General features: G+C 49.6%; 1 protein-coding gene across 1 annotated transcript in view; it reads left to right on the top strand.

Moving 5' to 3' along the window:
- Window positions 1-26,999, top strand: part of LOC130477917 (major facilitator superfamily domain-containing protein 8-like) — a 60,364-nt gene that overhangs the window by 11,909 nt on the left and 21,456 nt on the right. The window contains exons 3-14 of the mRNA XM_056849997.1: window positions 529-714; window positions 4,003-4,065; window positions 4,192-4,311; window positions 5,213-5,292; window positions 7,928-8,246; window positions 9,467-9,540; window positions 10,009-10,092; window positions 12,535-12,664; window positions 13,503-13,625; window positions 17,536-17,666; window positions 17,919-18,004; window positions 19,360-19,432. Coding sequence (XP_056705975.1) covers window positions 529-714; window positions 4,003-4,065; window positions 4,192-4,311; window positions 5,213-5,292; window positions 7,928-8,246; window positions 9,467-9,540; window positions 10,009-10,092; window positions 12,535-12,664; window positions 13,503-13,625; window positions 17,536-17,666; window positions 17,919-18,004; window positions 19,360-19,432 — 1,469 coding nt within the window. The remainder of the gene's footprint in view (window positions 1-528; window positions 715-4,002; window positions 4,066-4,191; window positions 4,312-5,212; window positions 5,293-7,927; window positions 8,247-9,466; window positions 9,541-10,008; window positions 10,093-12,534; window positions 12,665-13,502; window positions 13,626-17,535; window positions 17,667-17,918; window positions 18,005-19,359; window positions 19,433-26,999) is intronic.

The following is a 26,999-nucleotide window of genomic DNA, read 5'->3' on the forward strand; positions in this document are numbered from 1 at the left end:
GAATGACGGTTATTTACCCTCTATTACAGAAAATCCCAGGTCGTTCTGAAAAAACCCGACTCGGAAAAACTCCTCTCTGATGAAAATTCACTTGCCATAAGTAATGTTGCTAAATTCTGCGCGTTTGTACATAAAGTTCGCCCGCAAGTGCAATGGAAAAAAATGTAAAATGAATTTAAATCTCAAATTTTATATTCATATTTTTACTGTATTTTATTTTTATTTTCGCTTTTATAGATCTGTTATGGACTCCATTGTTATTGGAATTATACAAGTGGTAAAACGGTCTTACTATTATCATGAATCAGTCTTCTGGCCTTGCCCTATCGAAAATTGTTTTCTTCTCCACTTGACTGTTTTATATATGTGAATACGCATTTTACTGGTCAATGACCATAACAATAATAAAAGCAAGTAAAGTAAATCTCTTTGACGGCAGCAGGCCGGTATGCTATCTGAAGGATGCTCCTCTTGACTACCGCCTTTCTTTGGGTGACCCTTTCCCCTCTCCGCCCTCCCCCCCCCCAGCGGTGATCCTACCCACCATCTGGGCTTACCTGCGGACGCTCGATGCCGAACCGTACTTCCTGGGCCTGGCCATCTCTGCCTTCAGCTTCGCCGGACTGATCACGGGGCCGCTCTTTGGGTACTGGTCGGACCGGACCCGTCAAACAAAGGCTATCATCCTCTTTGCCAACTTGTTTCAGATTGCTGGTAAGTGGACGACATCCGGGGTTGGGGACAGTTGTTGGCCATAGGGCTAGGCTACAATGGCAGCCCGCTATGGCTGCCCCCCCTCCCCGATGCCCTTCACTGTCTCCATCTTGAAGACGGGGCGGTTAACACCCCTACCAGCCTCGTTTGCTAGGTGTCTCAAAAGACAGCCCATCCTTTCCTCCTCCCTTGTCCCTTCTCACCCCGCCCCGCCCTGTGTGGCTGTTTCTCCTTGTGGGTCCCCTGACCCTCCCTGGGAATGTTCAAAAGGGGGTTGCAAGAATCAGGAATAAGAGAAAACTATTGTCGAAGGCTTTCATGGCCAGAGTTCATTGGTTCTTGTAGGTTATCCGGGCTGTGTAACCGTGGTCTTGGAATTTTCTTTCCTGACGTTTCGCCAGCAACTGTGGCAGGCATCTTCAGAGTAGTAACACTGAAGGACAGTGTCTCTCAGTGTCAAGGGTGCAGGAGTATATCGTATACCTTGCAGCTGTGGAGAAGTTTACATCGGGACCACAAAACGCAGCATACAAACAAGGATAAAAGAACATGAAAGATACTGCAGACTTGGCCAACCTGAGAAATCAGCAGTGGCTGAACATGGACTGACACAAACAGGACACAGGGTCTTATTCCAAGACACTGAAAGACTGGACAATTCTACCAACTATTTTGTCAGATTTCACAGAGAAGCCATTGAAATTCATAAACATCAGCACAACTTTAACAGAAAAGAGGAGAGTTTAAGAATGAATAAGGCTTGGCTTCCTGCCCTGAAAAAACCTCCAGACAAAGACAACATTCAACAATAGCCATACAGATTAGCTTTGGATTACACACATTAACAGATAGATCACTTCAGGATACAATGGTTCCATATTAACATACCATACCCTCATTAGCACATTATCTTGATACTTACAGGACAATACTTTTGCAGGACAATACTCAGCTCAAACCCAACCCCTTTCTGACTATATATTACTCTTCCTACACCCTTGACACTGAGAGACACTGTCCTTCAGTGTTACTCCTCTGAAGATGCCGGCCACAGTTGCTGGCGAAACGTCAGGAAAGAAAATTCCAAGACCACGGTTACACAGCCCGGATAACCTACAAGAACCAATAAGAGAAAACTCTCTGCACGCGTGGCTGGAAATGTATTCTGTAGTTTAATTGGTTGTTTTTGCTGATGATAAACGTCTTGCTAACCCTGAATGCTGATTTGCTAAACAGTGCAGCAGGTTTCCGGGTTCAGTTTGGAAACCACTGCTAGGGTTGCCAACCTCCAGGTGCTGAGCAAAAAGAGGTATTGGTATAACAAGCACCCAAGCCACAAATAATACGAATTAGCAATATCGATGTCAATTTAAATTATATTGTATAGGTAACATGCAACATCACAAACCATGCATCAAAAAGCATATGACAGCATATGCTTAAATAACAAAGTACAAATGTCTCCACAAAGTAATTCAGAATCAATGTACAATATAAGGTGCAAGTCCCAAGATGTACAATGGAATTGAGCCAGTACATCTTGGGACTTGCACCTTATATTGTACATTGATTCTGAATTACTTTGTGGAGACATTTGTACTTTGTTATTTAAGCATATGCTGTCATATGCTTTTTGATGTTGCATGTTACCTATACAATATAATTTAAATTGACATAGACATTGCTAATTCGTATTATTTGTGGCTTGTGTGCTTGTCATACCAATACCTCTTTTTTGCTCAGCCTAATAACAGCAATTTGCAAGATCTGAGCAAGGCTGTCAAAGATAGGACATTTTGGAGGACTTTCATTCATAGGGTCGCCATGAGTCGGAAACGACTTGACGGCACTTAACACACACACAATAACAGCACACTCTCTTTAAAAAACCTCCAGGTACTAGCTAGAGATCTCGGATGTGAGGGCGATCTGGCTGTGGCATCTGTTACCCCATTGATTGCCAGGGTTGATTCGGCCGATCTGGCTGGCTGGCTGGGTGTCCCCTGCCTCCATCGCTGCTCCATGTGCGTCCCTCCCGAAGCTGTGTGCTCGGTGGAGGAGGGCGACCATCCCGGGTGGAGGGAGTGTGCCGTTATTCGGTCGGGGATATGCGGTGGCTGTGCTCCCCTGCTAGAACCTCCAAGCAAGCTAGAGATCTCTTGCTATTACAACGGATCTCCAGTTGATAGAGATCAGTTCACCTGGAGAAAATGGCCGCTTTGGCCATTGGACTCTATGGCATTGAAGTTCCTTCCCTCCCCAAGCCCCCCTTCCTCAAGCTCCGCCCCAAAAATCTCTGGCCAGTGACGAAAAGGGACCTGGCAACCCTAACCACTGCCCTGAAAGGTCAAAGGGGACAGTTCAGAGGAATCCCTGTAACCTTGTCAGTCCACTAATGTTAGTGTCAGAAAGTGCTGTCAAATCGCAGCCGACTTACAGCGACCCCATAGGGCGTTCCAAGTCAAGAGAGGAACAGAGGTGGTTTAGCCATTGCCTGTATAGCTTGGTGGACTCCCATCCAAGCACTGATCAGGGCAGTTTCTGAGATCCAAAGAGATTGGGCTTGCCTCCGCTATACAGGTCAGGGCCCACTAACATTGTGTACGTGTGGAGTGCCGTCAAGTTGCAGCCAACTTATGGCGACCCCAGCAAGGGGCTTTCAAGGCAAGTGATGAAGCAGAGGTGGTTTGCCGCTGCCTGCCTCTGCAGAGTCTTCCTTGGTGGTTTCCCATCCCAGTGCTAATCAGGGCAGCTCCCAAGGTGTGATGGGATTGGGTTCGCCTGGGCTATACAGGTCAGGGCTCGCTAACATTAGCTGAGATTTACCAACACTGGGAGGCCCTGGGCAGTTTGCACCCGTCCGTGCTTGACCAGCCGTGTATCCAAAGGGGACTTGAGCAGATGCTAAGCCAGCCCTTACCAGGCTCTTCACAGTGTTAGAGGCGAACGTTCCCTATTGCTCCTTTCAATCCAGTCACCCTATCAGGGATCCAAGCATCGGAAAGAGAGGAACGTTTTTTTCTTCCCCCTGAAGAGGTATTCTGCTGGTGCTTCAGTCTAATCTGGTAGATATTTCCTTTTTACCTTGGGCACTTTCACACATACTGAGTAATGCCCTTTCAATCCACTTTCAATGCACTTTAATGATCATTTGCAAGTGGATTTTGCTGTTTCACGCAGTAAAATCCAGCTGCAAAAGTGCACTGAAAGTGGATTGAAAGTGCATTATTCGGCGTGTGTGAAAAACGCCCTGGCCTCTTGGCCTTATCTCTCGGCTTTCTCTTTCAGGGAACTTCATGTACTTTGTTGGAAGCTCCAAATGGATGATTCTCAGCAGCCGGCTCGTGGCGGGTAAGAGCCGGGCACGGCTTCCGAGGCATATTTAGCAGGCCTGTGGCTGGGGTTGGGGCTGGACTGGGTGGTCTTTGGGAATGCGGGTGTCACCTCTTCCCGTCTTCTATGTGCTTGGATGGACAGGCGTGGGGACCGGAGCGGGGGCTTCCATCTTCGGCTACCTGACACGATCCACCACTTTGCAAGAGCGCGCCACGGTGTTTGCGGCGGTCATGGCTTGCCGGCAGGTTGGGCTGCTTATCGGTAAGCTTGTTTTGTGTTCCCGTCCTCCTCCTCCCAATAATAATAATAATAATAATAATAATAATAATAAAGTACTGCCAAGTTGCAATGAACTCATGGCAACCCATCAAGAGGGTTTTAAGGGCAAGAGATGAGCCGGGGTGGTGGTGGTGGTTGCCATTGCCTTCTTCCGTGTAGCAATGCAGGACTTCCTTGGTGATTTCCCATCTCCCAGGGAGAAGCTTTTCTCCCTCTTTCATAATACCAGAACATGGGGTCATCTGCTGAAGCTGGAGGGTGAGAGATTAAAAACATATAAAAGTAAGTATTTCTTCATGCAATGCAGAGTTAAACTGTGGCACTGACTGCCCCCAGGATGTGGTGATGGCTGCCAACTAGGATGGCTTTAAGAGGGGAGTGGACAGGTTCATGTAGGAGAGGGCTATTCATGGCCACTAGTGGATTCTAGTCATGATGCATATCTCTTCTCTCCAGGTCAGAGGAGCGTGCCTATTATATGTGGTGCTTTGGGACACAAGCAGGATATTGCTGCTGCAGTTGTCTCGTTTGTGGGCTTCCTAGAGGCACCTGGTTATTAGTCAAAATGGATACTAGTCATGATGCATCCCTATTGTCCTCAGGGTCAGAGGAGCACAGGTGCTGTGGACCACAGGCAGGACAATGCTGCTGCAGTTGTCTTGTTTGTGGGCTTCCTGGAGGCACCTGGTTGGGCCACTGTGTGGACAGACTGCTGGATTTGATGGGCCTTGGTCTGACCCAGCAGGGCTTTTCTTATGTCCTGTTCATCCAAGTGCTAACAGCGGCTAACTATGCTTAGCTTCCAAACTGTGACAAGTTCAGTCTAGCCTGGGCTATTCAGGATGCCGAGAGGCTAATAACTGACCTGCCACTTCTGTTCCAGGGCCGGCCTGCAACCTCTTCCTGTGTCTCTTCGACTTTCCAGTGGGGCCCTTTGTGGCCAACAAGTACACGTCGCCTGGGGTGAGTAAACGGCACTTGAGGATCGTCTATTGCAACCGTCCCCCTTCCAAAGCATCCTTTTTCTCCAGGGGAACTGGTCTCTGTCGCCTGGAGATCAGTTGTAATAGCGGGAGATCTCCAGCCACCACCTGGAGGCTGGCAACAAGGGTTGCCAGCTCCGAGTTGGGGAAATACCTGGAGATTTTTGGGGTGGAGCCTGAGGAGATTTGGAGTCTTCAATTCTATTGAGTCTACAGGATTCTTCAGGCATCCACACAAAACTTTGCTCTTCCTGCTGTAACCTGTGGATTTTCATCCATGAGCAACATTGTAGTATACCCCAGATCTGAATGGCTGGTATGCTTGCTAAGCCAGGGGGAGATAAATTTAGAACGAACCTCTTGGTATAGTGGACAGCGCAGTAGAACGTGCTCTGTTGTTTCGATTTCCCTTAAAACATAGGGACGTACCCTATCCTATGTGTAGCCATGTCAATGAAGGCCGAGTAAAGAATTGAGGGGAATCTTTGACCTAGTGCTGATCCAGCACCGTTATCTGTGCTTTCGGTTGAAGTCTCCCCAAAAATCTGCATTCCTTGCCTCCTAGGGCAAACTAACCTTTAACACATAATCCTGCTTTCTTAAATGTCGAGGTCAGCGTTTTTTCTTACGCCAGTAGAGTGAGATAGATAAGGTAGTGGTATTATTTAAAGTATGTCAAGAAGGAAGGATACGTTGCTTTTCTATTGGTTACAATTTGGTGCAGTATTGAGTTGTCATTGTGTAATGAAAGCCAGCAGGAAGTAAAAAAGAGCCGGAGTCCAATCGCACCTTCAACACTAACAAAATTTCTGGCAGGGTATGAGCTTTCTGAAGAAGTGAACTTTGGCTCACGAAACCTCATACCCTGCCAGAAATGTGGTTAGTCTTTAATGTGCTACTAGACTCTGGCTCTTCTCTACTGCTATTGACAGACTAACACAGCTATCTATTGCGATCTATTTCCAAGGAAGAAAGTAGATTCCTTTGAAATGTGGCATTGGAGAAGAAGAAAAGTTGGTTTTTTATATGCCAACTTTCTCTACCACTTAAGGAAGAATCAAACTGGCTTACAATTACCTTCCCTTCTCCTCCCCACAACAGACACTGTGTGAGGTAGGTGGGGTTGAGAGAGTGTGACTAGCTCAAGAGCACCCAGCTGGCTTCATGTGGAGGAGTGAGGAACCAACCCAGTTCACCAGATCAGGGTCCACTGCTCCAAACCACCGCTCTTAACCACTACACCATGCTAGAGGAGAGTTTTATAGATACCATGGACCACCAAAAAGTGGGTTCTAGATCAAATCAAGCCTGAACTCTCCCTAGAAGCTAATCAGTGGGTTCTAGATCAAATCAAGCCTGAACTCTCCCTAGAAGCTAAAATTACTAAACTGAGGCTGTCGTACTTTGGTCACTTTATGAGAAGACAAGAGTCACCGGAAAAGACAATCATGCTAGGAAAAGTTGAAGGAAGCAGGAAAAGTAGACGACCCAACATGAGATGGATCGACTCTACAAAGGAAGCCACGGCCCTCAGTTTGCAAGACCTTAGCAAGGCTGTTAACAATAGGATGTTTTGGAGGACATTGATTCATAGGATCGCCATGCGTTGGAAGTGACTTTTCGGCACTTAACACACACACAATTTGTGTATAAGTTCTGGCATTATACCCAACTGAGGTCCCTCCCCTCCTCAAACACTTCCCTCCTCAGGCTCCATCCTCTAAATCTCCCAACCCAGAGCTGGCAGCCCTACACATACCTGAGGAAACAAAACTTTTGTTTACCCTGTGATTCCCTGACTCAGAGGAGGCTCAGAGTGTGGGAATCACAGAGTGAGATCTAGCCTCTGCTTAAAAACCTGCAGGGAAGGAGAGCTCACCACCTCCCGAGGAAGCCTGTTCCACTGGGGAACCGCTCTAACTGTTAGGAAGTTCTTCCTAATGTCTAGACGGAAATGCTTTAATTTCAGCCCGTTGGTTCTGGTCCGACCTTCTAGGGCAACAGAAAACAACTCGGCACCATCCTCTATGACAGCCCTTCTGCAATGTTGGGCCTTAAGAATAATTTTGGCAGTATTCCACATTATTTTTATAATCTGGATATCCCTATCCTTTGTAGAGTATTTTATTTTGCTAGAGTTAATGCTTTTCCATCAAGGATGCTTCGTGGAAGGTACCATCAAATTCCAAAACAGGAACGGATTTGTCCTTGTGGTTCCAATTCCCTGGATACAATTGAACATATAATGTTTGATTGTTCTTTATATGAAACATCCCATGGGAAATGGTTAAAAACCTGGTTGTATTCAAAATGTCACTTGTCTAATAAAACAAAATGTCAATTTTTATTGAATGATTCAATTCCAGAGATTACTCAGGATGTTGCCAATTTTTTAGCGGATGTGCTGAGAGTGCAAAAACTTGGAAGTCCTGATCTTTGATCATATTGTTCTTTGTTTTCTTTTACTTTCTGAATCTAGTTTTAAATTATTGTTATTAAGTTTTATGATCCTATTCTTTTGTAATAATTCTATGATGATGATGATGATGACCGCCCTTCCAGTATTCGAAGATGGTTATCATATCATATTCTGTTCTCCTCTTGTACGTCTGCAGATCTTCATGTGCCTGGTGTGGCTGCTGCTTCAGTTCATTGTGATGACCATGTACTACGACCTCCCATTGTCGCCCCCTGCTTGCCCCGAGAGGGTTGTGCCCACGTCCTCGGACATATTGGAAGAGGAGGAGGAGGAGCCCTTGATGCGCCATGAGGCGGGCCAAGAGGAGGCGGTGGAGACGGGCAGCTACGGGAGCACCTGTGCAGAGCCCCTGGGGGATGAGTGCCGTTACGTGTCCAACGGCCACCTGGCAGACGAGGAGGCAGCCAAAGTGAGAGAGGAGAAGGGCCCCTTTGGGAACTTCAGCGCCTGGAGAGGTGAGTCCCTTTCTGTGGCAGAGTAGCAGGACGTGGCCATTGGAGACATGCCATGCGGGGGAAGGGCAGAGTTAAGCAGATATTGCCTTTTGGCCAGCAAACTTGAGGGCAGGGGCTGTGGCTTAGTGGCAGAGCATCTGCTTGGCATTCGGGAGGTCCCAGGTTCAATCCCCGGCATCTCCAGTTCAAAGGATTAGGTAGTAGCAGATGTGAAAGCCCTCTGCCTGCGATCCTGGAGAACCACTGCCAGTCTGAGTAGACAATGCACATTGATGGACCAAGGGTCTGATTTATGGTCAGGCAGCTTCATCTGTATTGGGGAGGAGCTGTGGTTCAGTGGTAGAGCCTCTGCTTGGCATGCAGAAGGTCCCAGGTTCAATGCCCGGCATCTCTGGTTAAAAGGACCAGGCAACAGATGATGTAAAGCATCTCTGCCTGGGACCATGAGACTGACCTTGATAGGCCAATCAGGATAAAGCAGCTTCTTTTAGGTTTTTATATGCCGACTTTCTCCACCACTTAAGGAAGAATCAAACCGGCTTACAATCACCTTCCCTTTCCCTCCCCACAACAGACACCCTGTGAGGTAGGTGAGGCTGAGAGAGTGTGACTAGCCCAAGGTCTCCCAGCTGACCTCATATGTAGGAGTGGGGAAACAAAGCCAGTTCACCAGATTAGCCTCTCCCGCTCATGTGGACGAGTGGGGATTCAAACCTGGTTCTCCAGATCAGAGTCAACTGCCCCAAACCACTGCTCTTAATCGCTACACCACGCTGGCCATGGCTCAGTGGAGATGTCCCTGCTTTTGCACACAGGAGGTCCCAGGTTCAGTCCCTGGCCTCTCCAGTTCAAAGAACCAGGTAGTTGGTGGTGTGAAAGACCTCTGCCCGAGACCCTGGAGAGCCGCTGCCAGTTTGAGTAGACAATACTGACCGTGATGGACCAAACGTCTGACTCTGTATAATGCAGCTTCATGTGTTCAGCTTCCCCAAGGTCCAGCTGGCGGCCTTCCTACATCGGGCTGGGTTAAGCTCTTGTGCTTGACCCTCTTGAGGGACGGCCCCTGGGAGAGATGCCGAAGGGCCAAAAGCAAAAGTAAACAAAGGTTGGGGCAGAGCAAAGGTGAATGTTCCAGGATTCTTGCCTCTCCAGACGGGGTCGGCTATCTTGCCCTCTGCTTCAGTGTTGCTGGACCGATGCGCTGTGTGCTGTCATTCCAGAGTATTTGAGGGAGGAAGTGGTGGTTCTGCTCACGGCCCAGTTCATCACCCTCTTCAATCAAACGGCCCTGGAGGTAGGTGTCTGTTTGCCGGCCTCCATCTTGGCCCCAACACGAATGTCTTTGTAACATAACATAAGAACATAAGTTGCGTCATGCTGGATCAGACCGAGGGCCATCGAGTCCAGCGGTCTGTTCACACAGTGGCCAACCAGGGGCCTCTAGGAAGCCCCCAAGCAAGACGACTGCAGCAGCATTTATCCTGTATGTGTTCCGAAGCACCTAATAGAATAGGCATGCTCCTCTGATCCTGGAGAGAACAAGCATGAACATAAGAACATAAGAAAGGACATGCTGGATCAGACCCAGGCCCATCAAGTCCAGCAGTCTGTTCCCACAGTGGTCATACTCTTGCTCTTAAGTGGCTATGTGTCGTTCAGAGGTTCAAATGCCTCTTGTGCTCACGCATCACTGATCATGTGGGGAGGACCCCAGGGGGTTTCCCCGCCCAGGACAATACTCTTGCGTTGCTTCTCTCTTTAGACCATGGTGACGCCGATCACCCAGCGGTACTTGAACTTTGGGGAGTTGGAGAACAGCCTCATGTACTTCCTGTGCTGCGTGGAGGTAAGAACCGGCTCCGTACGCGGCCCTTGGGCTTGCGGTCGAGGACTGGGGCCTCCAAGAGACGGTCAAGTCATTGATTTGCAGGATTAAGCCACATCTGTGGTCCATCAACGTCTCATTGATATTGAGTATCAAAATGGCAATGCTCTTCTTCCTGACCACTTTAAAAACCGCAGGTCATGGAAAGGCAGTTATTCAGCCCCTTATGTAACCTCAATTACTTCCCCAACATTAAGATGGGCCTTTTCTAGGGCCCAATTTGATGCCCTTCCATCTGCTGTACTTTCAGTAGGGTTGCCAACCTCCAGGTACTAGCTGGAGATCTCCTGCTATTACAACTGATCCCCAGCCGATAGAGATCCGTTCCCCTGGAGAAAATGGCCGTTTTGGCAATTGGACTCTATGGCATTGGAGTCCCTCCCCTAACCCGGCCCTCCTCAGACTCCGCCCCAAAATCTCCAGGTATTTCCCAACCTGCAGTTGACAACCCTAACTTTCAGGAAGGTTTCTTCGTTGCCCAAGAGAGACTTGCAAATGCTCTTGTTCCATGGATATGATGGAGACGCTAGCACATATTTTGCTCCATTGTGAACATGATGATGATGCCAGAAATTATTTAATTACTCCCCTCCTATCTCAATTTGTACACTCTTACACCTCTGAGGCCTCCTTGGTAGAATATCTACTGGAAGATGGGGTGACTTATATTTCATATTCCGTAGCAAAATTTTGCTCTTATGTTTGCCGGAAATGGAAGGCATTTCTGAAGAACAAAGACCTTATGGGCAAACCTTCAGATTAATTAGTGCGGACGAGATGCTGCAAGTTGGAGCGGTATAATTTTATCATAGGATGTATATTTTATATTTTAGGCTTGCCTTTGGCTGTAATAAAATAAATAAAATAAAGATTTGTAGGATTGCCAGCCTCCAGGTGGTTAGGCTGAGTTCTAGGTGACAGAGATCAGTTTCACCTGGAGAAAATAGCCGCTTTGGCAATTGGACTCTCTGGCATTGAAGTCCCTCCCCTCTCCGTTCAGGAGGAGGGGAAATCACACCTGAGCAACACTTTGTCAGGGAACAATAATAAGCCGTAGGAACTCAACTTATCATTTAGATGAGCTGCAAGCGCAAGCAAACTCAGCAAGCATGTCTGCAATTGGAACCAGGCTCAGCAACACACTTTCAGCTAGGATGTGAACGAAATTGCAGAACAACTGTCCAGAAAACGATACCCTTATCAAAATTATACACACGCCTTCCTGGTTAAGAACCACAAACATGTCATGCCGTTTTTGACAAGACTTTTCTATGAATGGAAATAACAGTCCTTTGAGAACAATAAACTGGTTTTACTTTAAGGTTGCCAGGTCCTTCATCACCACTGACGGGAGGTTTTTGGGGCGGCGCCTGAGGTGGGCATGGTTTGGGAAGGGGAGGGACTTCAATGGCATAGAGTGCAATGGCCAAAGCTGCCATTTTCTCCAGGTGAACGGATCTCTATCGGCTGGAGCTCAGTTCTAATAGCATGAGATCTCCAGCTAGTACCTGGAGGTTTGGAAATCAGTACAGGCAAAGTACAAAATTATTATTAGTGATTAGGACAAATTACAACAAGTGTTATACAACAACCACAAATGCTATCCTACTATGATACATATATACAAAATTCTCTCAATGTCAACCACACAGGTGTACACATATTCTCGATGCTATAGATGCAAATATGCAATTTTTCTTGATGGTGAGGTTGAAAAGTCCAATTCAAGTAGGATATCCAATGAATGGTATAATCCAAAAAGAATGAGCTGGGGGACGGCCGTTTCAAGATGTTTTCTTCAGCCCCATGTTCAATTCATTGCAAAGTCCAAGGTCTGGTAATTTGTCATTAGTCTTCAATCCAATACTATTTCAAGTTAAATTCATGGTTCCTCGAGGGATACAATTCAGTGTGATTCTGAGTTACAGAATTTAACTCAGAATCACACTGAATTGTATCCCTCGAGGAACTAATGACAAATTACCAGACCTTGGACTTTGCAATGAATTAAACATGGGGCTGAAGAAAACATCTTGAAACGGCCGTCCCCCGGCTCATTCTTTTTGGATTATACCATTCATTAGATATCCTACTTGAATTGGACTTTTCAACCTCACCATAAAGAAAAATTGCATATTTGCATCTATAGCATCGAGAATATGTGTACACCTGTGTGGTTGACATTGAGAGAATTTTGTATATATGTATCATGGTAGGATAGCATTTGTGGTTGTTGTATAACACTTGTTGTAATTTGTCCTCATCACTAATAATAATTTTGTAATTTTGTACTTTGACTGTGCTGATTTCCAAACCTACTAGGTACAGGCATAGTGATGCTCTTATTTGTTTAATCTATTAGTACCTGGAGGTTGGCAACCCTAATCTCCTGATATCCTCCAGGTCATTTGTGGCTTCTTCCTGGTCCGCTGCCTCAGCTCCCGCTTGAAGGACCGGGTCATCCTGGTGGTCGGCCTGGTCATCTGCAACGTGGCCTGTGTCTGGTGCTTGGTCTTCCTGGGCCGGCCCCAAGGTAAGGAGGCAACCTGGGCCCCTCCCTCACCCTGCCGGTCTGCTCCCCCCCTCTGAGCAAATGGCCCCCAATCCCGTCCTTGCTGTGCAGATGCTGGGTCTGGTTTAGGGTTGCCAACCTCCAGGTTGTGGCTGGAGATCAATCACTATCGCAGCTGATCTCCAGGCGATAGAGATCGGTTCACCTGGGGAATGGCTTTGGCCATTGGATGCTATGGCATTGAAGTCCCTCCCCTCTCCAAAGCCCGCCCTCCTCAGGCTCCACCCCCCAAATCCCCGGGCATTTCCCAATCCAGAGCTGGCCACTCTAGTCTGGTAGCCTCTGTCCTTCGAGGCCTCACTTCCAAGAGGATGTGGACAGAATGGAGCAGGTGCAGAGGAGAGCGACGAGGGTGATCAGGGGCCGGGAGAGCAAGCCCTACGACTTGCACCGGCTTCTGTTAACTTACCGTGCAGATCAGACCAGCTTACCATCGCCTTCCCTTCCCCTCCCCACAACAGACACCCTGCGAGGTAGGTGGGGCTGAGAGAGTTTGGAGATAGCTGTGACTAGCCCCGGGTCACCCAGCTGGCTTCGTGGGGAGGAGTGGGGAAACCAACCCGGTTCACCAGGTTAGCATCTGCCGCTCATGTGGAGGAGCGGGGAATCGAACCCGGTTCTCCAGATTGGAAGTCCGCCGCGCCAAACCGCCACTCTTGACCGCCACACTACACTAGCCCATCCACATAAGAGAGATTCCCATTGCTGCTACAAGCACTGAGTGTTCACCTGCCAGGTGGCCTCCGAGGAGGCTCTTCTCCATCCTCCCTCTCTTCCCGGCTCTCCTTGTCACCCACAGGCAGCTTCGCTGTCCTCCTCACAGAGCTGGTGGTGGGCGTCTTCTTGCAGGTCTTGGGCCTGCCCTTCGTCGCCGTCTCCCAGGTGTCCCTCTTCTCAAAGGTCACGGCGGAGAGAACACAAGGTAAGCCCTCTCATTGCCCCTCCCCATCCCTTTGCCTGTTTGTTGAGGGGAGTCATGATAGCCATGTTTAAATATTTGAAGGGATGTCATGTTGATGAGGGAACTGGCTTGTTCTCTGTTGCTCCAGAGACTAGGACATGGAGTAATGGATTTAAACTAAGAGAAAAGCGATTCCACCTAAACACTAGGAAGAACTTTCTGATGGTGAGGGCTGTTCGATGGTGGAATGCACTGCCTCGGAGGATGGTGGAGTCCCCGTCTTTGGAGGTCTTTAAGCAGAGGCTGGATGGCCATCTGTGCTTTGATTGTGGGATCCTGCATGGCGGGGGGAGGGTTGGGGTCACTGGGGATGTTGGGGGGGAGGTAGTTGTGAATTTCCTGCATTGGGCAGGGGGTTGGACTAGATGACCCTGTTGGTCCCTTCCAACTCTATGATTCTATGCTCTCCTTTTTCCCTGCTTTTTGGAGTTTGGTCCATGTGGGTCTCGGAGGGTCATCTTGGTAAACTTACTGGCATTGGGCTCAAGTTCCTGAGACTGACAGCTTCTTCGTTTCGATCACTAGACATTGATAGGGTGGCCAGGTCCCCCCTCTCTTCCGGAGGGAGATTTTTGGGGGCGGGGGTTGCATGTGTGCGGCCGGGGGTTGTGGCGGGGGTTGCATGTGACGCAATCCTGTCACTTCCAGTTTGCTTCCGAAAGCGCCACAGCACAATGGGACGATGTACTACTCAAACCCCCATTTGCATGGTAAATCGTCCTGTCGTGCGGCGGTGCTTCCGGAAGTAAACTGGAAGCGTCAGAATCGTGTTGCTCGCGGCCGCGCATGCGCGTGATCCTTGCTGCGAGCTGACCGATAGATTGGCAGGCAATTGCTCACCATTCCAAGCCACCTGGCAACCCCTAGACATTGACCTGGTTCGTACATACAACTAGGGAAAAATATAGCTGAATCCTGAAAAGGTGGAATAGTGTGGAAAGCTGCTTGTGGAAAGAGGGTTGTTTTTTTTTTAAATGGTGTCCCTCCCCACAGCCTGATGCTGGTATACAGTCCGTTCTTCCACCTCTGCATTCATTTTTATTGTTCTGCTTTGGCGGATGGGCCCATGAGTTCATGGTGGGCTGCCAGAAACAAGCCGAACCAAACCCCAGCGGCACTAGGGATGCTACCGGCATGGTGGCAGCTACGCAGCTTGGACTCCACCAGTAGTGCTTCCAGAGAGAACTTAAGAACTTTGCAACACTTGCGTTCTTTCCCTTCCTTTTTCTTGGTAGTTGTTACTGCAGGGAACAGTGTCTGATTTCCCCCCAGATTTCTGTTTCTCGCATCAGTGTTCCCTTCCAGATCTGGCTGTGTTCCCCTGGGTCCGGTTACTGCCAGGCGTTGCCCTCCCGAGAGGCAGAATGCACAGCTTGGCTTTCTGGCCGTGTTGGATTGCGCGGTGGCCTGATCTCCCATGTCTGTGTTTACAGCTTCCGAGAGGCAAGAGACCGTGGCACGGTCCCTTCTCGGAAGACCAAAATGACAGTGCAGATCAGGCTGCGTTAGCAGAAGGTGGGGGAGGACTATAGGAATAGTTCTATAGGGGAGGGGCCGTGGCTCAGTGGTAGAGCAGCTGCTCAGCATGCAGAAGGTCCCAGGTTCAATCCCCAGCATCTCCAGTTAAAGGGACTAGGCAGGTAGGTTATGTGAAAGCCCTCTGCCTGAGACCCTGGAGAGCCGCTGCCGGTCTGAATAGACAATACTGACTTTGATGGACCGAGGGTCTGATTCAGTAGAAGGCAGCTTTACATGTTCATGTGTTCAAAGCAGAATGTCAGGGGGGTACAGCAGCGTGAGAGTAAATGATTTCCCCCATGGTTACCTAGAATGCTTCAGGGCTGAATGAGGTGGTCTCTCTCCTCTTAGTCTGACACTCTAATGAAGCACAGACTTAACTTGTATAGAACATCATGCTCAGCCACCCAATAGCTGGGTACCCGAGGTTGGGTGAAAAGAAAAAATATATAAATCTATGTATAAATACTGAAAGTATAATTTATTAGAAGCGCTATGTAAATTTTAAAATTATTTAAAAGCATTAAAATAGCACAATGGCAGGGGGTGGACAGGGGGAAGCTTTCCTCCCTCTCTCATAATACCAGAACGCAGGGTCATCGGCTGAAGCTGGAGGGTGAGAGGTTCAATACCACATATCAAATGCATTTCGGCCTATGGGGCTTTCATCAGTCTCTCATATACTCTGTGTGCAGGTATCAACCTACTTTACTAGGTATCAACCTACTTTACTAGGTTGATACCTGCACACAGAGTATATGAGAGACTTATACTAACCAGTATTACAACAAGAACCTATTATACCAGATGTTTGAATAATTGTGAATAGAATTTACAACATATACACATGCCTGGTTGGGTTTGAACTGTTTGTATTTGTATTCATTATTGTATTTCTGTGTACGTGTGCAGGCTTAAGAAAGGGTTTTAATTAACCACTGATGAAGGCCCCATAGGCCAAAACGCGTTTGGTATGTGGTTACAGTTATCATCCTCAAGATATGCCATTGTGCTATTTTAATGCTTTTTAATAATTTTAAATTTTACATAGCGCTTCTAATAAATTATACTTTCAGTATTTATACATAGATTTATATATATTTTCTTTTCACCCAACCTTGGGTACCCAGCTTTTGTTTTTAGGTTGGGTTTTATTCCCCTCCTTTTTTTTCTTCAGCCACCCAACATCCCCAATATCTGACCGAGGCTAGAGCAGAGATGGGGATTTGAGATCTGCTTCCCAACCCACCCTGGTTGTGAGAAGTAGCATGTTTGGACCTGGACGGTCAGGGAGAGGCTGTGAACTACTGTGTGCAGTTCAAAAAGTTCAAAAAGGATGTGGGCAGAACGGATCGGGTGCAGAGGAAAGCGACGAGGATGATCAGGGGCCTGGAGACCAAGCCCTACAAGGAAAAGCTGAGGGAGTTGGGAAGGTTCAGTCTGGAGAAGAGGAGGTTGAGGGGGGGGGGGCATGTGGGACAATATTGGCCCGGACATGGCAATTATAGATGTTTAGCGCTTTTTTTGGCAGGGGAACAATCAGACATGTCCCTCCCCATATCTGCTTCTGTACATTTCACAAAAAGCTCGGCCATTTGAATCAGCTGATAGTAGAAATGCCCCCACTGTCTGGAGGCCAGGGAGATGCTTGTGTCTCTTTTGGGTTGCTGGGACTGAAGCCACTGTTGGCCCAATGTTCCTGTTGGCTAAACAGTAGAAAGAATGAATCTCCTCAGAACATAGGAAAAAACCCTGTTAAATCAGACCAAGGCCCATCAAGTCCAGCAGTCCGTTCACACAGTGGCCAACCAGATGCCTCTAGGAAGCCCACAAACAAGGTGACTGCAGCAGCACCGTCCTGCCTGGGTTCCACGACACCTAATATAACAGGCCTGCTCCTCTGATCCTGGAGAGAATAGGTATGCATCATGACTAGTATCCATTTTGACTAGTAGCCATGGATAGCCCTCTCCTCCATGAACATGTCCACTTCCCCCTTAAAGCCTTCCAAGTTGGCAGCCACCACCACATCCTGGGGCAGGGAGTTCCACAATTTAACTATGGGCTGTGTGAAGAAATACTTCCTTTTCTCTGTTTTGAACCTCTCACTCTCCAGCTTCAGCCGACGACCCTGCATTCTGGTATTATGAGAGAGGGAGAAAAGCTTCCCCCTGTCCACCCCTCCATACCATGCCTAATTTGATAGACCTCTAGTAACCGCCTGCTTGCGCATGCCTCCAGTTTGACCCCAAAAAACTGTTCCCTGGGACCAAGCCCAGCTCAGTGGGAGAAATGTGACCACCACATGGGAGATGAAGCATCCCTAAAACCCTTTTGTGCCTCTTCCCTTCAGGGTTCAGCCAAGGTCTCCGCCGCTCTGTAGGGGGAATCGCGACGATCCTGGGGCCGCTGTGGGCCGGCAGCTTGACGGAGAACCTTTACATCATGCTTGGAGCCATGATGGTGCTGCTGACTTTGTTGATGGTGAGTTGCCGGTGGCAGGAGAAGACCTTTTGTGAAAGACAAATGACAAGGGAAGATAGAATGAGGCTTTCAAGGGAAGAAGGACATGCGTGGCTTATATAGTTCCTGGTCATGTCCAGAGTGGCTTCATCTTCCCACACTAAGGCCTGCGTTCCGTCGTAACTCCAGTTCTCCAGCTCTGCCTTGATGACAATAATAGGTTCTGGGACTGAATTCTGGCTTCCATTCTTTCTCTCTTTTCTCTTCTTATAGATCATGGTGGGGCTTTCCTATGCTTACCTGGTCGAGCCAGCTGGGGGCGGAGTGCCTTCGGAAGCAGCCCGAGATGAATACCGCTCGTGAGAGTTTCGTCGAATCGGAGGTGCGTCAGAAGGGACGGGATTGCTGAAGCTCGCCCAGGTAAGGGCAGCGGCCATGCCATGTGGCTTTGAAGCCCCACGGAGAAACTGGCAGCAAAGTAGTTGGTTAGAGCTAGGCTGGGCTCTCCAGCCATTTTGGATTCTAGAGTGATTTCACGTTCCGCTGTAGCAGGGACTTCTTCTTGGTGGCTCGTGGGATGACAGAGAAGACGGGTGCCTCAGGTTGCCCAGACGTTTGCAGTGCATTGCTTTCCAGTGTAGACCAGGTGGCCACATAATGGGAGCTAATACAAATCCATTATCATGTCAGGTTCTGCTGCCGTCTGAGTCCAGGGCTGTCTCACCCTCCAGTGGTAGAGCCTCTACTTGGCATGCAGAAGGTTCCCAGGTTCAATCCCCGGCATCTCCTGGTAAAGGGACTAGGCGAGTAGGTGATGTGAAAGACCTCCGCCTGAGACTCTGGAGAGCCACTGCTGGCCTGAGTAGACAATAGTGACCTTGACGGGCCTGATTCAGTATAAGGCAGCTTCGTGTGTGTTTTCAGCTCCAGGGTTGCTGGGCATGCCCTCTAAATGCTTCCCCAAGGGAGGGCCAACCCTGGGCTCCACCAATCCTCCCCAATCCAGCCTTGGGGAGTGACAAGCCCCTGGGCCAATGGATACTTGCCTTGGAGTGGTGAGCTCACTGGCCCTTCCCCCTCTAATCTGGAGAACCAGGTTGGTTTCCCCGCTCTTCCACATGAAGCCAGCTGGGTGTCCTTGGGCTAGTCACAGCTCTCTTAGAGCTCTCTCAGCCTCACCTACCTCCCAGGGTGTCTGTTGTGGGGAGGGGAAGGGAAGGGGATTGTAAGCCGGTTTGATTCTGCCTTAGGTGGTCGAGAAAGTCGGCATATCAAACCAACTCTTCTTCTTCTTCTTCAGGCAGGTGTCCTCCTGGCCGGATCCTGGTTTCGCACTGCTGCTCTTCCCATGGGATGGGAGGCGGGAGAGAGCTCGCATCCTTCCAAAGAGCAACGGCCAACACAGCTGCGGGCTGGACCTCTTGTTTTTCTCTTCCTTTTCCATATCCGGATGCCCCCTCCAATACCTACCTTGATGCTGCCACAGTCCAGCACCTGGGTTCACTGCTGCTTCACAAGGAATGACATTCCTTTTCATGCCCACGTCTGTGCCCTCTTTTTCGGCTGCGATGGGGGCTGGCAAGCTGTGGTCTCTGGCCTGGGGTCAGGACACAGTGGCCTTGAGTCCGTGGAGGACCCTCTTCCTCTGTGAACGGCGCGCCCGGTTCCCGCGCGTTCTCCAGCCCCCTTCTCTTTGGCTTGGTTGCCGTGGCAGCAGCCGTGCATGCCGTCACGACTTCCTCTGGCGGCAGGCCTACATGCGCAGCGTGATCAGAGAACACGGCTGGGTCTGGGGTGGACTCGAGGTCATAAAGGGGTGGGAAGCGAGAAGGGGGTTGGCATGCTCCAGATCTCTTCACGCTCCTTAAGGCTCCTGCTGAAAGCAGGCAAGGGGGAGAGGTAAGGATGCCAAGGGCGGAGGCATTAAGCCGGTCACTGAGAAATGCACCTGTAGGCACTGGGCCACACCTGTGTCCATACCCCTCACATGTAGTATTTTGAGGATGTTGCATCAGAACACCGAAACTGCACTTCTGACTGTGGTGAGGTCCTATATTCTGTAGCCCATGGGAGGTGCTTCGGTGTACCCTGAATCTAGCCAGGCCTACAAAGGGAATGCACAGTCTTCTTTAGTTGTTTCAAGTTTTAACCAAGGGGGCGGGGGGGTTGAAACAGTTTCAGAATGCAGGCTCCTTCCCCCCCCCCCCAATATTTATATGCTGTCTCCTAAATCAAGCCTGGTGCTTGAGCGGATGTTTTCAAATGTCCCGTGTAGCTAGAAACCCAACCTCTTTCCACCGTTGGGCGGAAGCTAACCAGCAAGGCAGCAGAAGCTGCAGACGCTTCTGAGACCTGCTTAGTACCTGGGGACCTCCACAGCATCAGCTAAAGGTTTGGGTGTGTCCTCAGGTGTTTCCAGTAGAATGACCCCCCATACACACACACACCCCCCTTCATCTCAAAGAAGCAAACAGAATTCTCTCCGGCGGCTTCTGACCTCGCTCTCCCAGGCTGGGCAAAATGGCTCACGTTTTGAAGCCGGTGGGCCTTTTGCTAACCTAGAGCCTCGGCCAATGCCATCCTTGCCCTCATCAGGAGTTGGCCATGGGTGTTGCCAAGGTAGATGCCGTTTCGATGGCGTGGGACAGTCTCTAGGTTGTCTAGGATCTCCCCCTACGGCCTTTTGCTTTAACGCATGCTGAGGACATGTGGTCGATCGACGGCAGCCTCCTCGGCTGCATATAGAGCACACCAAAGTTTAAGTTTGGAAATGCAACCGGCGGCGTGTGGGGGGGGGTTGCTGGGAATACACGGCCACGGATCGGCCCCGTGTAAGCGGGTCGCTTAGCCCGAGGGGAGCTGAGAAATCGACATAAGTGTTATTAGCTCGAGGCTGTGGTACCCCTGCAGGGGACAGGTTTGCGTCTGAGGATGCAGCTGCTGCTAAAAAAACACCACCAGCCAGCAGTCTGCTTGTGTGGGAAAACGGCAGGCAGTCTCGAACCCTTCTCCTATCTGTTTCCATCCCCAGTCCTTCCTTGCAACCTCTTAAAAAAATTTCTGCCCATTTGCTGAAACAGAAGTAAGCCTGCCTGGGGGAGGAATGGAGGGAGGAAAGTTTCTGCTTCTCCAGGAGAACTGCCACCCGCCCTGCTGCTGGTTTACATCCGTGAGTGGGAAACCAGTGGAGGATCTACCGCCCTGACTTTAGCCTTATTGATGTGTGTGTGTGAGTTCTGGTAGATCCATTTGTGAGTTCTGGTAGAACTTTTGGTTCTGAAATACATCTGTCGCCACCAACTAGACCTCCTGAAGTGTTCGGTGGGCCATCTGCCCCCACCCGCCTGGGCTAGGGCTGAACGCAATTCTCTCCCCCCCCCCTTTCCCCTCCCCTCAACTTTTCCAAAAAATGAAAAGCGGCCTCCGGGGCCACAAACAGAAGCAGAAAAGAAGAGCGCAGGGAGGGGGGCTACTGGACCCTTTCTGCCCAGAGACACTTACCTGTTCAGAATTGACCTTCCCAAAGCACCCCCTTGCGGTGTGGAAAGTCACATGGTCAAAGGAAGAGGCAAGTTGGCACGGGGTGCCCAAGTCTGGTCTCTGGTCTAAAATAGGCCTGTCCAGTTTTGGCCATTCTCACTATTTCCAACACAGACTGCAAAACTGGGCCAGAACCCACAATGGGGCAGCTGCTTCCAAACAGTGGGCTTGGGTGAAGATGCCTCCCTATGGATAGGGGTATGCGGATGATGCCTTTCAGGTTGGTTGCTCAGGATTCAGTTCAAGCGTACAGTCCACTCCCTCCCTCCTACCCACCCTGATTTTATTTTCTGTTATATGTTTGGGAGAAGCTGGTAGGGTTTGCTGTTTTGTCAGTACAACCACAATAAATTCACACGTCCTCCTGAAGTTGTGAGCCTTATTGGGTGTACGTGCATCGGTTAGAAGAAGAGTTGGTTTTTATATGCCGACTTTCTCTACCACTTAAGGCAGAATCAAACCGGCTTACAATCACCTTCCCTTCCCCTCCCCACAACAGACACCCTGGGAGGTAGGTGGGGCTGAGAGAGCGGTGACTGGCCCAAGGTCACCCAGCTGGCTTCGTGTGTAGGAGTGGGGAATCAAATCCAGTTGACCAGATTAGTTTCCGCCGCTCATGGGGAGGAGTGGGGAATCGAACCTGGCTCTCCAGATCAGAGTCCACCGCTCCAAATCACTGCTCTTAACCACTACACCATGCTGGTTAACATAGCAAAATTGCACAGTCCTGATTAGCGAGGGGTGTCAGAGACCTGCTGGGTTGGTCAATCATTTTTGTAATGTACCAGACGCAGGAGAATGTCAGCAGCAAGGCTGGTCCAGCAGGGGGCGCTGTGGCACCACAGATACCAATATTGGAAAGAGTGACAGGTTCCTGGGATGGGAAGTTGAACATAACAGCATAAGAAAATCCCTGCTGGATCAGACCCAGGCCCATCGAGTCCAGCAGTTTGTTCCCACAGTGGCCAACCAGGTGCCTCTAGGAAGCCCACAAACAAGACGACTGCAGCAGCATCTTGTCTGTGTTTCTCAGCACCTAATATAATAGGCATGCTCCTCTGATCCTGGAGGGAATAGGCATGAGCGTAAGAACATAAGACAAGCCCTGCTGGATCAGACCAGGGCCCCTCAAATCCAGCAGTCTCTTCCCACAGTGGCCAACCAGGTGCCTCTAGGAAGCCCACAAACAAGGCAACTGCAGCAGCATTCTCCTGCCTGCGTTCCACAGCACGTAATGCTCCTCTGATCCTGGAGAGAATAGGTGTGCATCATGACTAGTATCCATTTTGACTAGTAGCCATGGATAGCCCTCCATGAACATGTCCACTCCCCTCTTAAACCCTTAAGAACATAAGAGGCCCTGCTGGATCAGACCCAGGCCCAGTTAAAGGGAAGGCACTGGCAAACCACCCCGCAAACGAAGTCTGCCTTGGAAACGTCGGGATGTGACGTCACCCCATGGGTCAGGAATGACCTGGTGCTTGCACAGGGGACCTTTACCTTTTAGTGATTCTTGAGGGACCAGATGGAAAGCAGAGATCCCATCTCCTCAATGATGTCATAGAGACAGCATATAATGCGTTGGGTAATTCTGGGATCTGCATAAATTATGCAAAGTGAGGAGATTTGCATTGACCTAATTTGCATAAATTAGTCTTTTGGTCACAGAGAGAAGCAAAGAGCCGCACGGGGCACTGAAGACCCGCCTCTCAAAAATCCTACTCAGCTAAAAATAATTGCAACACCTTCCATCCATGTGTTTTCCAGTTGATCTGCAATTATAAGGACTAGAGGCTTGCTGGCAGGATGAAAGACAGGATTCTGAGGATGCTCAGCTTATCATTCTCCACAGGTGTAGTGGTTAGAGCAGTGGACTCTAACCTGGAGAAGCGGGTTCGATTGCTCGCTCCTCCACAGAAGCCTGCTGGGTGACCTTGGGCCAGTCACTGTTCTCTCTGAACTCTCTCAGCCCCATGCACCTCAGAAAGAGTCTGTTGTGGGGAAGGGAAGGTGACTGTAAGCCTCTTTGAGACTCCTTAAAGATAAAGAAAAGCGGGATATTAGAAGAAGAGTTAGGCTGACTTTCTCTACCACGTAAGGAAGAATCAAACTGGCTTACAATCACCTCCCCCCCACACACAACAGACACCCTGTGAGGTAGGTGGGGCTGAGAGGGTGTGACTAGCCCAAGGTCACCCAGCTGCCTTCATGTGTAGGAGTGGGGAAACAAATCCAGTTCACCAGATTAGCCTCCGCCGCTCAAGTGGAGGAGTGGGGGAATCGAACCCGGTTCTCCAGATCAGAGTCCACCGCTCTTAACCACTACACCACGCTGGCTCCTCCTCCTCTTCCTCCATGCTGCTATGAGATCACAGCATACAGACAGCCCTGGGAGGGGGAGGGTGCTCCCCCCCCCCAAATGCTTCCCTTGATTAATCTTCTTTTCCATTTCCTTTAGTATTTGTTCAATTAGACAGGGGAGTTTGGGTAATTATATAAATACGAAAAGCAAACAGACTAGCATTGCAGTAAAATGCACAGGCTGTCAAACTCCTCAACTGTGTTCCAAGGGACAGAAACGCTTACCTGTCTTTTTCTGGTACGGCTACTTGAATACATTCTCTTCTCGAGAAGAGACCAGAACTGCATCCTCCTCATCCCCCCTGTGAAATGCCCCCCCCCCACAGAGATACTTCCTATGAGGTGGGCAGAACAGGCTTGGCAGTTTCCCAGGCCAGGAGGATTTGGGGCTGTGGTGGGGAAACCTCAGAAGGAACTATCTCTAAGCCTCCCCTCTGGCCACCTGCCCCAGATAGGGATGCCAGCCTCCAGGTGGGACCTGCGGATCCCCCTGGGATTGCAGCTCATCTCCAGACTACAGAGATCAGTTCAGTTCTCTTGGAGAAAATAGATGCTTTGGAGGGTGGACTGTAAGGCGGTTAAGGGGAGACATGATAGAGGTCTATAAAATTTTGTATGGTATGGAGAGAGTGGACTGCGAGAAGCTTTTCCACCTTTCTCATAATACTAGAAGCTGGAGGGTGAGAGATTCAAAACATATAAAAGGCAGTATTTCTTCGTGCAACGCGTGGTTAAACTGTGGAACTCCCTGCCCCAGGATGTCGTGATGACTGCCAACTTGGAAGGCTTTAAGAAGGGAGTGGACATGTTCAAGGAGGAGAGAGGTATTCATGGCTACTAGTAAAAATGGATATTAGTCATGAAGCATGCCTATTCTCTCCAGGATCAGAGCAGCATGCGTGTTATATTAGGTGCTGTGGAACACAGGCAGGATAAATGCTGCTACAGTTGTCTTGTTTGTGGCTTCCTAGAGGCACCTGGTTGGCCACTGTGTGAACAGACTGCTAGACTTGATGGTCTGATCCAGCAGGGCCTTATGTTCTCATGTTCTTACCCCACAGATGTCCCTGTTCTCCCAGGCTCCATCCCCAAATCTATCATGAAGTTTCAGGTGATTCCTAGAGCTGTCCTTTTTCGCTTCTGGCAAGAACTTCTGGTGAGTACATAAGGCTGTGATGCTTTCATCCGCCAAACTCTCCCGCCAGTTGTCTGGCAACAGTCGTCCTATTACAATCCTATTGTGCTATGCCACACCTCAGCTTTGCACAAGGCTAGCCTTCCTGGCTCAGATCAGCAGTCTATCTGGACCAGCAACCTGTTTCACTTGGGGGTCAGGCAGAGACTAGGGTTGCCAACCTCCAGGTACTAGGTGGAGATCTCCTGCTATTGCAACTGATCTCCAGCCGATAATATAAAATATACATCCTATGATAAAATTATACAACTCCCACTTATAGCATCTCGTCCATACTAATTAATCTGAAGGTTTGCCCAAAACGTCTTTGTTCTTCAGAAATGCCTTCCGTTTACGGCAAACATAAGAGCAAAATTTTGCTACAAAATATGAAATAAAGTCACCCCATCTTCCAGTAGATATTCTACCAAGGAGGCCTCAGAGGAGTAAGAGTGTACAAACTGAGATAGGAGGGGAGTAATTAAATGATTCCTGGCATCACCATCATGTTCACAATGGAGCAAAATATGTGCTAGCGTCTCCATCATATCCATGGAACAAGAGCATTTGCGTGTCTCTCCTGGGCAACAAAGAAACCATCCTGAAAGTACAGCAGATGGAAGGGGATCTCCAGCCGATAGAAATCAGTTCCCCTGGAGAAAATGGCCGCTTTGGCAATTGGACTCTATGGCATTGAAGTCCCTCCCCTTCCCAAACCCTGCCTTCCTCAGGCTCCACCCCGAAAACCTCCTGCCGGTGGCGAAGAGGGACTTGGCAACCCTAGTAAGGGCCCATGGAAGGCCTACAGCCAGGGCATGATTGGCAACTGGCATTAGAGAACGGTGTGAGGAGGTCATTATTTGCCCCAGAGTCCCGTGGCGCAGAGTGGTAAGCCGCAGTATTGCAGTCGAAAGCTCTGCTCACGATCTGAGTTCAATCCCGACAGAAGTCGGTTTCAGGTATTCGGCTCAAGGTTGACGCCGCCTTCCATCCTTCCGAGGTCAGTAAAATGAGTGCCCAGCTTGCTGGGGGTAAAGCGAGGAGGACTGGGGAAGGCACTGGCAAACCACCCCATCAACATAGTCTGCCTAGTAAACATCGGGATGTGACATCACCCTGTGGGTCAGGAATGACCCGGTGCTTGCACAGGGGACTACCTTTACCTTTAAAGCCACTTCACCCAAATGCCTGAGCCAGGCTGCATGGAGGCCTCGAGCATGGATTTCACAGCTGCTCCACAGAGAAGGAGGCAGGGCAGCAAAACGAAGCATTATCCCGGCCAGCTGTGCGGGATGAGTGGGTTAGAGGTTAGCCCCCTACCAAGAGGGCCTCTTGGTCTCCCATCCGGAACCTTCCAGTAACATGCATCTTCCGCAGTGATATGCACTGTCTTGGCATCCCGCTTGTGCGCTTTCTAAATATAGCTCTTGATTGGGGGGGGGCGCATAAGGGGAAGGCGCAATTGCCCAGGAGGCTCACCCAGTGCCCTGCCAATGAACCGGAATGTTCTCTAATCCCTGCCAGGCAAGGGCGGGATGGGGTGTGCAGGCGGAGGCGAGGGGGCTGACAAAGTGGGTTATGGGGACACCGCGGGAACCTGCGGGCAATGCCACGGCGTGCCATGGTGCTTGGCATCTGCTCTGGGACTGAGAAACACGGGGTCGAACGTTCAGCCTGGGCGCTTCGCTCCTCCCTCTCCCAACGGAGCTGCAGCAGCAGCAAATCTCATCGTCCTCGCCCGCCGCAAGAGAACTCCACCTGATTCTGAAGATCTCCATTGTGCTTCCTGACCATTATATTTGTGAGACAAGGAAAGCCAATGAGAATAAAAGTTTCCTAAAGCTGAGAGGGGTATGGTGGGATCTAGGACCAATGTAAGGGTTAAGGATGGCTACCGAGAACTGCTCCGGGCAACCTTAGCCTGCCGACGGATAGTGCATCCTAAGGCAAGTCTGCTCAACCAAGCTGAATGCAACCTTTATACAGGGACCCACCAAACACTTGACAACCGCCTTCCTTTCCTCGGCCCACTGTGGCAGTCCCGGACCAGCAAGAAATGGGGAAGGGCCGTGGCTCAGTGGTAGAGCATCTGCTTGGCATGCAGAAGGTCCCAGGTTCAGTCCCCGGCATCTCCAGTTAAAGGGACCAAGCAAGTAGGTGATGTGAAAGACCCCTGCCTGAGACCCTGGAGAGCCATGAAGAGGGGCCGTGGGTCAGTGGTAGAGTAGAAGTAGAGTAGACTAGGCAAGCAGAAGGCGGTTAAGGGGAGACATGATAGC

Source organism: Euleptes europaea, chromosome 5 (genome assembly GCF_029931775.1).
Source record: "Euleptes europaea isolate rEulEur1 chromosome 5, rEulEur1.hap1, whole genome shotgun sequence".
In the NCBI taxonomy this organism is placed as follows: domain Eukaryota; kingdom Metazoa; phylum Chordata; class Lepidosauria; order Squamata; family Sphaerodactylidae; genus Euleptes; species Euleptes europaea.